The sequence below is a fragment of the Panicum virgatum genome, chromosome 8K, assembly GCF_016808335.1.
Source record: "Panicum virgatum strain AP13 chromosome 8K, P.virgatum_v5, whole genome shotgun sequence".
Classification (NCBI taxonomy): domain Eukaryota; kingdom Viridiplantae; phylum Streptophyta; class Magnoliopsida; order Poales; family Poaceae; genus Panicum; species Panicum virgatum.
The window spans coordinates 36,970,004-36,984,127 of record NC_053143.1 but is presented as its reverse complement, the minus strand read 5'-3'; the positions used below and the strand labels follow the sequence as shown (position 1 = coordinate 36,984,127).

The 14,124-nt window shown below is 46.0% G+C and overlaps 1 protein-coding gene across 1 annotated transcript; it reads left to right on the top strand.

Annotated features, from left to right (window-relative positions):
- The first annotated feature begins 8,633 nt into the window (after positions 1-8,633).
- Positions 8,634-10,593, top strand: LOC120644514 (benzyl alcohol O-benzoyltransferase-like). Its single transcript, XM_039921145.1, has 2 exons — positions 8,634-9,213; positions 9,420-10,593. The coding sequence occupies exons 1-2, from the start codon at positions 8,767-8,769 to the stop codon at positions 10,419-10,421; spliced, it is 1,449 nt and encodes a 482-aa protein (XP_039777079.1). The 5' UTR covers positions 8,634-8,766; the 3' UTR covers positions 10,422-10,593.
- The last annotated feature ends 3,531 nt before the right edge of the window (positions 10,594-14,124 follow it).

Genomic DNA, 14,124 nt, shown 5'->3' with positions numbered 1-14,124 from the left:
CCCCAAATGAACTTGGACATGAAAGTCAACCAAGTTTATGCATGCACTAGACTCCAAATTTTTGTGGCAGCCATTTTCTTCCAATTTTGGCCCATGGGCACTTGTCTAAATCCAAGATTCATAATGGTTTATTATGAAAAAGGTGGGGAATCAAAACATGCAAGGTTTTTTTTTTTGCAAAAGATGCAATGCTCAAGCAAGAATCAAATGAAAATGCAAGAAATTCAAACATGCAATGGTCGACAATATTTAATTTCGACCATTGCATGTTTGAATTTCTTCCATTTTCATTTGATTCTTGCATGAGCATTGTATATTTTGCTCAAAAACCCTTGCATGTTTTGATTCCCCACCTTTTGCATCATAAACCATCATGAATCTTGGATTTAGACAAGTGCCCATGGGGTAAAATTGGAAGAAAATGGCTGCCACAAAAATTTGGAGTCTAGTGCATGCATGAACTTGGTTGATTTTCATGTCCAAGTTCATATGGGGCCACTCCTAGGCCTACACCGGCCTACTCCTCCATGCATTCAAGTGTTTTTGGAGTGTGTGGCAGTTATTAAGAATCTCTGAAAAGAGGGGACAAAAATTGGGCCAGCCACATGGCCAGTCAACCACCTTGGTCGGCCGACCAAGGGGTGGCGCCCCTCTATAAAACCCGGTGCCCAGGGAGCTCATGGCACTCCCCTAGCCCGAGATATACCAGTCTAACTTCTTGTTCTTCCTCCCTCTGTTCTCTTTGCTCTTGTTCTTCTCCAAGTTCATAAGAAAAAAGAAGAAAAACATTTCCTTGCTTTGCATCTCCATTTGCATCCCATTTGCACTTCGTGTTTACTTTCTTCTCTCTTCAAGAACGTGTTTGTGGTGGTACTACTACCATGCCACAATGATTTTGTGGTGCGTCATCGCCCGCAAGAACGATTTTGTGGAGTGTTATCACCCACAAGAACGATTTTTCTGAGAGCCAACCATGCCCCGCAAGGACTAATAACTCTCAGACGGCTAACTTTGAGTTTTTCTAACTCTCACGTAATCCTTCCGAGTTTTGGTCGTGTTTGGGTACTATGATTTCAGGTATGAAGAACGTCCGGCGGAAGTTCTCGAACGTGTTCAGAAGGGTGACCGGGTCGAGTTCGAATCAATTGAGCTCGCACCACTCATCCACTCCCATGCCGAGCTTCAATAACCGTGACGAGTAGGCTGAGTCCCAGGCGCCAGAAGAGCAAGTCGAACAACAAGAAGAGGAGGCACTGGATGACGCTCACATCGAGCTCCGAGGCGAGCGAGAGCTCCAAGCCTACAACACACTGAAGGCTCGGACTTTCGGTCACACTTGGGAGTTTGATGAAGACCTGCTAGAGAAAATGGGTATGGATACCGAATTTGCTAGCGTTTAGAAGGCAGTGGGGTGGTCTTCATTTGCTAAAATTTTCGAAATGGGTTCTCGGGACTTGACAATTCAGTCTTTGCACTCTTTTGGAAACGGACAATGCGGTTTCATTTTGATTCTTTGGGAGTGAGTTTGTCATGTCTTGGAGGGTTTTAAGCATTGTTTTGGGTTTTCACCACAAATGCACCACCGACGTTGAACAAGCAACTCGTGGTTATCATAAAGAGTTTTTGGCATTCCATTTCTGGGTTAAACATGTATTCACAGGGTTGTTGCAATGATATCCAACATCCGACCTTGCATCTGATGCATAAATGGCTTGCGCTTATGTGTTTTCCTAGAGAGGATGTCCGGACTGTTCGTGTTGATGAACTTCGCATTCTTTACACCATAGTGAACAAAGTAAAATTTGCCCCCGTGCAAGAAATGGTTCGCCAATGGCTTGGGAATTTTCGAATGGTCGGACCCATTGAATGTACTTCTTCGGTAACATAAATTGCCACGAGTTTGGCTGTTTTGAACTGGGCTCAGACTACTTACATCACTACTCCTCACCTAAAAATCGATTTGGCTTATTTGGTTCAAGGACACTCTGAACAGTGCTCCGGATAGCTCTATTATATTCTTCTTTCCTGGCTATGTCAACGAGATCCCGCTTCCGAACCCGAGACTCCATTTATATAAAAGCCGCGGTTACACTTTTGAGTTGCAGCCTATCGAAGCACCTCGCAGGAGTAGCGTGTCCGGGAGAATGACCAGAAGTAGATCCCGTAATGCTGCGATGGACATGCCGCCACCTCCGCCACAAGTTTTTCATGGTTATGCAGGACATGCACACGCTGGCGGAATGGCCGGGTCCTCATCTGGACAACAGTCCGGTTGGGATAAATACATTCCGCAACCTGAAGCTGGAGGGTCATCATGGCAGAGCGCGGGTAGCTCTGAGTGTGAACAAACTGCACGCACTAACTGGGCCTATGTCAGTGGCTCCAGTTCAGGCGGAGCACCCCCCACTCTTTGCTGTCCACCGCTCATTTTCAGGCAAAGGGTATCGCGACCTCACTCAGGGGCTCCATGACCTCAACATTCGGGTAGGCGACATCGACGAGAGGACGCAGCAGATCCAATGAACTCTCAACCAACACATTGACGACACCGTGCGACACTACGCGCAGCAGCAGACAAATCATGATGCCAGAATGGAACTGCTTCGAAAGTAGTACCAAGAAAGTCGGGCTTTCTACCGGTACTATGGGTATCACCCTGGACCCGGTCAGTAAGACAGCTTCGGGGGGAGGCCCGAAGGTAACACGTATCCATGCATTTGCATATTTCCCTTCCATCATCTTGTATTGCATATGCTAAAAAAGAGAGAGAGAAGAGAGAAGTTGCCTTGTCTTTTCTCCATAGTAAGTGTCCTTATTGTTTTTGTTTCCCTTAGTTTGCTTTGTTTTCTCATGAGTGGTAAGAATGCCTAAGTTCTCCAATTGAAAGAATAAAGATCCACGTATCAGCCAGCCAGCAAAGGATCAGGTCAAATGGCTGCCCTACTAATACTTCATCGAGTGCTTCAAGTAGTCTTCCGAGTACTTCCTTTGCTACATCAAGGCTATGAGGTGCTCAAGTTCCGAATATTCTTTTATATGGTGCACGATGAACTCGTGCTCCATATGCAGTAGCACCCGAGCCTTAGATTGAACGCAGAATCAGGCTGATGGTCAAATTAGTTTTCAATCTTCTGGTCTTTATCTTTGAAGAATTTGGAAAATGAGCCGTCAATGACACGTATCCCGCAGTCCACGAGCCTTGAATCCAAATTCCAAGATTTTGAATTAAGGATCCAAATTTTGCGGCTTAAAAGAACTTATTTTGATGATTAATTCGGAGTAGTAGATTCAGATATCTGAAACCTCTTTTTCTGGAACATAACCCAGAAAAATGAGTAATGAAATAACTCCCTCAAATAATCCCAGAATTATCGCCCAAAATAAATATTAACTAGCGCGTATCTTTTTGTCTTTCAGATATTAACAGAAGTGCCACCGACTAGGTTATTTAACCATGCGGTAAAAGCTAGGGTTAGTATGCTTTCTCCATTTGCGTAGTTAAATCTGCTGCCATTGCTCTTTCTTGGTCTCCTCTGTTCTCACCTCCTATGCTGCGAAAAACTCAGCAAGAAGAAAATCCCCAAGATCCAGATGGCGCCCAAAAAGTGCTTGGAAAGGGAAAGGAGAAGCCAAGCAGAGCATCAAGCCCAGCGGAGAAGGAAGGATGGAGAGCAAATAGGTGCTTTTGATTTCCATCTCCTTGGCCTTGTTGAGGAAAAACTCCTCCAACCACACGAAGTAGTCCAATGGCGTAAATCCTTAGGAGATGCTCCTCCTCGCGAAGGACCACAAGAAACCGTAGCATTTCAATCCCATATCTTGCGCGGTTTCGGAGTTCCAACCCCTGACTTTTTCCGAGGCCTTCTTTATCATTGGAGGATTCAAGCACACCACTTGACCCCAAATTCTATCCTCCACATCTTGATTGTTGTTCATCTTTATGAAGCATATATGGGAATCAAGTCCCATTTCGATCTGTTTCAACATCTTTTCTAACTGAAAACTCAGCCAAGCGCAATTGTCATAGATGTAGTTGGCGGAGCAGGCGGCGTCAGGGGTTAGGATCGAAATATATTCCCTATAAATTGACATCTAAAGTCATTGAGTGGAAGGATTTTTGGTTTTATGTTGAAAACCAAGCACCAGCTCTCCCAGCCAGAACCCCTAGAGCACCAATTCTGAAGTCCAGTTGGAATTCGAAGGGAAGAAATCTTGCTCAAATCAATGATCTTCTCGACAAGATAGAGAATTTGAAGAAAAAGAAATTGACTGGAGCTTCAGTAGTTGTAAACAGGATGCGCTGACGGATCCAGCCGTTCCAACTGCGTGTGAATCTCGAATATAAGTATATGAGTGTAGGAGATCCATCACAATTTTCTTCTGACGTGATTACCCAGGTGGATGCTATGCATCGGGTGAATCGAGTACTTGAGGGAGCATCTGAAGTGCCACCGAGCGGTAAGAGGTATTACGACCCATTAGACATTAGATCTTGAAATAAATTGAGGAAAACACAACAATGATGTTGAGTCATAGGACTTCAATCTAGATGGCCAAGTTTCAACACAACATACCAAACAAAACCGAACCAATTGAATAAGATGCAATTTGACCTAGTGCAACCTCCACCTTAGAACTTTGACCGTTGATATCTTATATATACAATATGAGTATGAAATGTAGACCATATAAAAGTATTTGAAATATCAATTCAATGCTATCAAACTTGTCTTTTATAATAAATACATTTAAGAGGAAGTGTTGATCAAGAACTAAAGAATTTGAATTTGAATTTGCATGGGTGCCTTGGAAAAGAGGATAAAGTAGAAGACTATAAAATATAACGTCCCGCCTCCCCTAGGCCGAGCCCGCTTGCTTACATCCTTACATCTAGCAACTTATCTAGGACATAGACTGCCCTCACAAACCAACACAATTCTTTTCTGCACACACTTTGTCCTCACTCCTATGCACTCGGAAAGAATTTTCCGGTCAGTAACCCATCTCAAAATTGCTCAAGGCCAAGTATGCTTAACCTCATGGTTCTTTCGAGATCGTCTTCCAAAAAAGAAATTGCAACTTATTGGTGTGTATCTATTAACCCTATTAAGCCCTTGGGCGGGCTGTCATATCCTCACCCCCTTAAGAGACCGATGTCTTCGTTGGTCAACCACAAGCTATGAACGTCCTCTCTTGACCACATTCGTGTGTCTAGTGCCAACAGCGCATCCCAAATGCTTGTGCACTAACCTGCCACGCACCCGTGCCCCTGACCTGCACATGCTAGTCGGCTCTGATACCACTCTATAACATCCCGTCTCCTTGAGGTCGAGCCCGCTTACATTTGGCAGCTTATCTAGGACATAAACTGCTCTCACAAATCAACACAAATCTTTTCTGCACGCTTTGTCCTCCTACGCACCCGGAAGAATTTTCTGGTTGGTCACTCATTCCGAAATTGCTCCATACCAAGCACAAACATCAGTGTTCTTTTGAGATCAGCTTTCAGAAAAAAAAAGAGTTGCACTTTGTTGATACGAATATCCTACTAATCCTATTAATTTTTGAGCCGGAATGTCATGTAAAAGAATACCGTATGGAATAATATCACAAGCGGCTAATCAAACATTGAGACAACAGCTGAAATGTTTCGAAGCCATGTTAAACGGTTCCTACGGATTACGTCCACTAATTTTTTTCACAGAATTATTTGTCATCATGTTTATTAAATAAAGCCGATGAAAATTACTGAACCACCTTATGCCCGTGCAGAAGCACCTCCTTCATATATATTGAACATTTTCCATCCAAACTGAGCTGGTGCCAGTGTCATGTACTCCCTCCGTCTTGAAATATAAGGCATTGAAGAGTTTAAATTTTGTACCTAAATATAAGACATTATAAGGTTCTTTGAACAAAAAGACATGCTAATCTCTTTGATTTTGGTGCTAATTTTGTAAATAAATCAATTATGGTGATATGGAGGAGTAAAAAGAGCAATTTTGGTGCTAATCTTCTTGACTTTTGTGTGGGCAGCTGAAAATTAAGCAAATAATTAATTAAACATGCACTAATAAGAGGTACATGTATATTTTCTCTACCTCCATAATCTAACTATAAAAACCCATCTCGCCCTATATTCGAGGATGGATGGAGTAGAGAGATTTTTTTCCCATTGGGAAAGCAGACAAGCAAATTCAGAATCGTCATTGGAATATGTTCACCTTGCTTCTCTGCTCATACGTGGCCATGGTTATAAACTGGATCAAATGTTCTGTCAAAACCACACTTCTAAATAGTTAGTTAGTTAGTTATGGTAAAACTATTATTCGAGTTATGGCTGGGCAAAATACCCGATACCCGAAGCCCGAACCCGAAAAACCCGAGCCCGAACCCGAAAAATCCGAATCCGAAAAACCCGAACCCCAATTCGGGTTCTAACCCACGGTACCCGAAATTATTACGGGTACTTCGGGTATTAGGCTAGGGTACCCGAATTATCCGAACTACCCGAAATCAGCCCAGCCCATAGATGTGTTTACTCATTGTAGGCTTGCAGCCCAGCCCATGAAACCTCTTAACCCTAACCTAGGCACAGCGCCCCACCCCACCCCCAGTCCCCCACCGCCCCACCCCAGTCACGCCGCCACAGGCCACAGCGCCCCTCGCGAGTCGCGAGTCGCCCGTCCGCCCCTCGCGCGCTGACCGCCGTCACCGGCTCACCGCGCCACCGCCCCTCGCCCGCCGGCCGCCGTCACCGCGCCACAGCCTGCCGGCGCATCTCGTCCTCGTCTCAAGCCGTAGGTGCCCACCACGCCACCGCCCAGGGCCCGCCGGCCGCCGCCACCGCGCCCCAGCCCAGGCGCATCTTGAAGCTCCTCCGCCTCTCCAATCTCCTCATCCTCGCCCTCACGTCCTTCTCCAATTCCCTCCGTCTCTCTCGCGCTCCCTCGCGTCCTTCTCCAATTCCCTCCGTCTCTCTCGCGCAGAGCAGGATCCTGAGTCCACGCCCGCCAGATCTGCCTCCTCCACGCCCCCTCGGCTTTTGCTCTTGCAGTCCCGCGAGCGGATGGGGCTTCGGCGGCGGCAACAGCCCGAGTACGCGCGCCCCCTCCGCGTGCGCCAATCGGCCTCAACGCACGCAGGGAGGGACGGCGTCGAGCCGGCCGCGCGGGCTGCCTGCCTGCTTTGTCAACCGCGAGCGAGGAGCCGCGGTGTATTGCAGAGTCTAGGATAGTTCGGGTTGTTCGGGTAAAACCCGAACCCGAACCCGAACCCGAATTATCGGGTACCCGAAATGTCGGGTTTCGATTATTTTTAGCAAATTTCGGATTGTAGTTTTCAAAACCCGAAATTTTTCAAACCCGAAAAACCCGACTCTAATTTTTCGGGTAACCCGAACGCCCAGCCATAATTCGAGTACTTAACTAGAAATGTATGCTCATATTTTTTTTTATTGATTTGAGAAATTATAAGGGGAGTTGACAATGAGGCACATGTCCTGACTTTTCACGGAACCGCTCATCTGGATGAGGCACATGTTCTGACTTTTCTCTGAAGCTCATCAGGGTAAGGTTGCATGTACTCATACGGTGTCCGACACTACGAGCGCCACGTAATGTAATCCTTTCAAGAAAAAAACAATCAACCATGCATTTATTAATGAAGTATTTGCCCGGAGAATTGGGATGACCATTGGACCATCAAATCAAATTCTAACCGAGGGGGACTGATCACCTATACTACTGTGTTTGCATTGAACCATAATAGGATGGGTTGACCCGCCAACTGATTGCTGGATGACGAAGAGATGTGACGACAAAGAAAAAATATGGAATATATTTCGAAATTAGACGGAATGGTCTTAGCTTTTTTTATATCACACAGTACAACTTCGACACTCACAACGCAAGCACACTCACACCTCTATGAATACACGTACGCAAATCCTACCCTTATGAGCATCTTCGAAGACTGTGCCGGCAAATCCTCGAGATTGACGAAGTCACCACAGGCGCCTCACTGTCGACGGGAACGTCACTTACCACTGAATGCACAATACTGTTAAATCCCATAATATTCGCTCCTATGGAGAGTCGAACCCAGAACCTTAGGTGTTACCGAGACTCTTGTAACTACTAGGTTGTAGGCCCTTTCGCGGAATGGTCTTAGCTACTGTAGCAGATCTGACTTTTGTGAAGCGATATGGCAAACCAGTGGCTGTTTTTTTCTTCCAGATTGAATTCGTTGCAACTCTGCCATGCATATGCATCACAGCCGAAATTAATGTAGCAAGCACACGCACGTTGTTAAGGCAAATCTTTATCAGGTTTTATGGAGAGTTTCGTAGTATTAGATTCTATCATCATTTTAATTTGCTAGTAACATAGGGAGAAGAGAGAATGAGGAAGTTTTATGGGATTAGAGAGTAGTTTTATTCCCATAAAACTCTGCCCGCACACATATTTAGTTTTCGCAGCTATGCTAACTGTAATATGAAACTGTACACTGAAACCCCACACATATCGACTTTTCTAAGTAGCACATTAACTTGCATTGCGAGATGCACCTAGCTAGTATTTAATGCGACCTGCGCGTTTTGTGGACTTCTCCAATTCATCTCATCGAGTCAATGATGGTTACCAACGACTTCCACTTGCCAGTTGATCAATTCATATTACTCCTGCACAACACCCTAGCTAGCAGCCGCATACACACGCACCCACAATCATCGATCTCTCCCCCTTCTCATTACCAACAGCAGGAATGGCAAGCTCCTCGGCGGCGCCCAAGTTCACGGTGCGCAGGCGACCGGAGGTGCTGGTGGCGCCGGCAGCCCCTACGCCTCGTGAGCTGAAGCGGCTCTCGGATTTTGATGACCAGGTCGGTCTGAGGTTCCAAATCCCCATCATCCATTTCTACCGGAGGAACGAGTACATGGGCAGCAAGGACCCCGTGCAGGTTATACGGGAAGCTCTCGCCAAAGCCCTTGTGCCCTACTACCCATTCGCTGGACGGCTCCGAGAGCATGATGGATGCAAGCTCGCCGTTGACTGCACCGGTGAGGGTGTTTTGTTCATCGAGGCCGACGCTGATGTTGGCCTTGAGCACTTTGGTGATCCCATATTGCCTCCCTTCCCATGCTTGGAGGAGCTCATCTTTGACGTCCCCGGTTCTTCCGCCATCATCAACGCGCCCCTCATGCTCTTCCAGGTAACCTCTAAATCCTCGTCTTTCGTTGAATACTGTTGAACCTATCTTTAGTGGGTAAGCAAAACGAACAGAATTTGCAAAATTCGAAATTCTGGCGTGGCTAGTAGCGGCAACTGATCAATTCATCAAGCTTGGCAAAAGTAGCGGCAGCAGATCAAATCATCAAACTTTAGTAAAATTCTGGCCATTCTATGTCCGGTGTGCAGGTGACGCGACTCACGTGTGGAGGATTCATCCTTGCGCTCCGACTGAACCACACCATGGCCGATGCACAGGGGCTGACGCAGTTCTTGGGCGCCGTGGCAGAGCTTGCACGGGGTGCTCAGGCACCGTCCGTGCTGCCGGTGTGGAAACGGGAGTTGCTGGAGGGGCGCAATCATCAACATCCGGAGCTGGTACACAACAAGTCGGATGAGCTGGTACACAACAAGTCGGATGAGGTGCCGGGCAGTGACACTGACACCAAGGCCAGCAGTAACATGCTTCCACTAGATAACTGCCAGCTCCGTTCCTTCTCCTTCGGGCCCCGAGAGATCGCTGCTATTCGAGCCCAGCTCCCGCCGCACCTTCAGAAACGTGCCACAAAGTTCGACACCATTGCAGGCTGGTTGTGGAAGTTTCGCACGGTGGCGCTGGCCCCGCATCCTGACGAGGTGATGGAGCTGACGGTGCTCGTTGACGCCCGCGGCCGCAGCACCGCTGCGGCCGGCATCCCCACCGGCTACTACGGAAATGCGTTCGCACTCCCGGCCGCCATATCGACAGCCGGGGAGCTCTGCAGGAACCCCTTGAGCTATGCCGTGGAGCTGGTGAAGAAGGCGAAAAACCAGGTGGACATGGAGTTCATGCGGTCAGCGGCCGACCTCTTCGTGTTGCGCAGAGGGCAAAGTGCTCCCATCACCGCAGGCATGTATTATCTGACGGACGAAACCAAGGCCAGGTTTGACGACCTCGACTTCGGATGGGGCAAGCCGGTGTATGGGGGTCCGGCAGAAGCTGTTGGCGTCCCGTCCCTTCCCTGGCTGGCAAGCTTCCTCCTAGCCTCCAAGAACGCCAATGGGGAGGACGGCATCGTCATTCCGATCTGCCTGCCTGGCCCTGCGATGGATAGGTTGGTGGAAGAGATGACCAAGCTCGTGCGCCTGTCAGCCGATGTGACACTACTGCACCAGCCTAACGTATTCCCTGTCAAGAGGTCAGCGCTATGAATAATTCACCATATGCTGACTATGACCAAAATGAATAAATTAAATGATACTTCATCTAGTAGCATGAGAGTAGTCCAGTGTGGTACGCTATCGTACGTTTGTCTCAAGGGGTTATGTTTATCCTATATATACTAAATGTTATCAGTAAAATAATGCAGTACTCATCAGTTAACTTGCACGCGTACTGGTCTCACTCATCATCAATACCTGGATCGGGTAATATTGATGGATTAACATCAAATCCAAAGAAAGACACCTCCCCCAAAACCACTCAATCCGTTTTCCCGTGCCGCACTCGTGCTTCCAGGCCAAACCGCACAATTTTTTGTGCATCGTAGCGCCGGATTGGTGCTACTCCAACGAGGCCGCTGCCGGTTGCCGGCGATCCGCCGCTGCCAGCTACTTTGAGCTGCCTGAGCCGTAGGATCGTCATCCGACGGCATGAAACGAATCTAATCCTGAGTCAAACTCACCGGTCAACCATGGTCATTTTGCAGTCTAGCCCCTCATTTTTCCTAGAATTAACCCGCAATCCACCTCTATTCAAAAATAATTTTGTTTTAGTCCAGTTTCTTTTGGAAAACACACTGGTCTTTTGCAAAATAGAACTCGCCGTCCTTGCCGTGGTTTTAGTGGGATAGCCCTCGCGTATTTATATAAATTTATGTTTTATCCCCTGTTTTCTTTCTGTTTAACCGTTTTAGTAGTTTTCTCGCAAGTCCCTACAGAACCGTTTTCAGCATACCTTTACCATTTTAAATCCATTTTAAGCGTTCTTAGTGTTATTTTGACTGCTGTAACGCGTAGAACCAGTTTTTAATACCTCTGTTTTTAAATGATTGGTATACTATTTTAATTATTTGCTTGTACGTACTTGTGTTGCTTGGCTTGTCTATGACAAGTAGACGAGGAGCCGTTCAAGAACTTCCAAGATCAAGACTTTGAAGACTTTGAGCAGCAGTAAGTGACCGAGGAAGACAAGTATATTCCTTAATCATATTTTGTCCCAACAACATTTAATTACGCTGGCATGCATTAAATTGATGGGTATCTATTATCATATTTGATTATCCTTGTCCTTAAATAGCCGCCTCCTTTTGTGAAAGTCTTTTGGGTAGTTTGCTTAGGCGCTGAACAATGGTTATGGGTGGTTTTACAATAATGCTACTTGAGATATGAGGCTTATTTGTATAACCTTTGGAACAATATGATGTTTGGTAAACTTGGTTAAAATCAACCATGGAGAACTGCTGGTGGAGAGTGCCTCTGGACCGGACGAACACTACAATAGTCTCAGAGTGCGCACAAAACGAAGATGCATGAACACGGGGAAGGAGCGTGGTCTTCGGACGAGTGTCCTGTTTCTCTCTCTTTGTATTTAATGTCAAATCAATGAATGTTACATGGGTATTTAACTATTTATAGGGGGGAGTTGTTCACCTCCCCAGCTAAGTACAACTCAAAGCCCTTACAACAGTTATATTACTGAAATATTCTTGGGGCATAGGGTAAATTCCATCCTTTTTTCCCAAGTGGGTTACAGCTCATCTTGGACCCTCTTCTCAGACGACCCCGATAAGCTTCATGTTCTAGGCCCTCGGGTCGTCGTCCTTTGTCATTTGAGGGTGCGTTTTTCGCTGCAAGAACATCTTCGGTCCGCCTTCGGCAGAACAGTTGAAGCTCAGCTCCTCTTCGCGGCCACCGCTCTTCACCCGCTTGGTTCCCCGAGGGCGGGGTCCTCTTCGGCGCCGAGGCCGAAGGTTGCATCCCCTACAAGAACCACCCGGAAAAACAGCGCAACCACAAGAACTATACGGCTCTGGACTTGTCTGATTAATTAGATATCTCTAGCTTGATAGTAGCTTACCGGAAGGCGCATGGGGAGGGAGCTATGATGAGGGGTTCACTGCCAGCCAAGGGTGCGTTCTATGTTTTGGGAGTTGGTCATGCCTTGGGGGAGGTTCACTCATGTAGCTGCTGACACCTCAGTTGGCTTCTACCGGCTAGGGAATCTTTGTAAAGGCCTCATGGTAAATCTTTGTCACTCACAAAAGGGAGTGTTTAAGGGCCTTGCAAACCCGGGCACAAAGGGAGACATGAGTTGTGGATAAAGTGTGCAACCTCTGCAGAGTGAAAACTGATATATCAACCGTGTTCACGGTCAAGAGCGGCTCGGACCCACACATGTCCACTTAATGGAAATTGTTGATTTAATTCACTTATTTAAATGTTCCAAGCTATTTGTTTATTCAGATTTACTACTTCTTTTTCATAAATGTGGGATGGTTTCATACATGCTTAGTAAATATGTTGCTAATGTCCAACTGTCAATTAAAATGCTTACCGTTTTATTCAGCTAGTCTTATTCCTTGCTTTAAGACGTTTATGTCATTTATTTCTAATATATTTGCTGAGTATGACATGTGTTCACACTTGCTATAACAACACATGCTCAGAACAAGGCCAGTTTGAGGATTATCCAAAGGATATACATGACTTCTAGGCATATATTCCCCAGTCACCTATCTGTGGAGTTGGAGTATCCACTGCTAGAATAAATGCAAATTGAAATGCTTATTCATTTATATTAATGACTTTTAGCTTGGTTTGTAATAACTTAACTATGGTACTATATGGCATTGTTACTGTTATTCACTATTTTCGTCATTTGTGTGTAATTTTAATTTGATCTTGGCGCACATATGATTTATTGCTCGATTTTTTCCTTCAAAATTGGGTGTCACATGGTTGGAAGAAGACCCGACTCAGTGGAAGTGAGGTGAAAATAGACTCACATCCTAAAGAGTTTGTCAACAAAGATTAGGATTCACGATGGTGAATCTGAACTTCGGTAACACAAATCCTCGTGTCTATACTTGGTTCGCCTTACTCGTTGTTTTCTAGCATATTACTTGTGCTTCCGCTTCGTTCTACCGGGGTGTGCCTTTCTGTTTGCAGGGACTTGTTAAAAATACTTGAAATAATTTGTAGAAGTACCACTTCATGTTTGGTCCATGCTAGAGCTCGAGGAGGGGAGTTCTTTAAGTTTTGGTGTGCTTTTAGTTTGTGACTGTCACCCAACTGGTCTGACCGGTTGGTGCCTTGTTGGCATGGTTAAAGTGTTGGCCTGGTCTGACCAGTCAATGTGCTAGCAAGCTGTATTAATTGTAGAAATGCCTATTCACCCCCTCTAGGCGACATCAAAGTCCTTTCACAAGTGGCAGTAGAAAACTGCCAGCTAGTTGAACTGATGGTATCAAAATATAATGGACCGATGCAATGAAGAATTGCAACTGCGATCAAGTGCATAAAAGCTAGCAGTACTGGTTAAATCGACGATGTAGACAATAGGTGCCAGTGCATTAGTAGTTGAATCATCTAGAGAGCTTGTCAAGTTGTAGAATTTTTTGAGGTACAAAGTCTTTAGCACTAGTTAAACTAGCACCCATCGGTGCAACCTTCGGTGCAATGACATCAATGGAAAGGAGAGTTCAACGTCTAACATGCAGGCTTAGTGTGACCAGTTTAACCGAAGCTTTAGGCTTTTTTAGAAGATGACAGGTAACGGCTATGCTCAAGTTCCTAGCCTATATAAGTCTTCGCCTAGGTCATTTGTGGTTGTTGGAGCTCAAGAGAAGTCACATATACACTAAATTAGACCTCCAAGCCATAATAGTGACAATTGATCACATCCATAGGCTTT

Bases quoted from the DNA above. Each gene is read 5' to 3' on its own strand.
- LOC120644514 (XM_039921145.1), top strand. From the start codon at position 8,767: ATGGCAAGCTCCTCGGCGGCGCCCAAGTTCACGGTGCGCAGGCGACCG. The intron at 9,214-9,419 runs GTAACCTCTAAA...TCCGGTGTGCAG, and splicing joins CGCCCCTCATGCTCTTCCAG to GTGACGCGACTCACGTGTGG.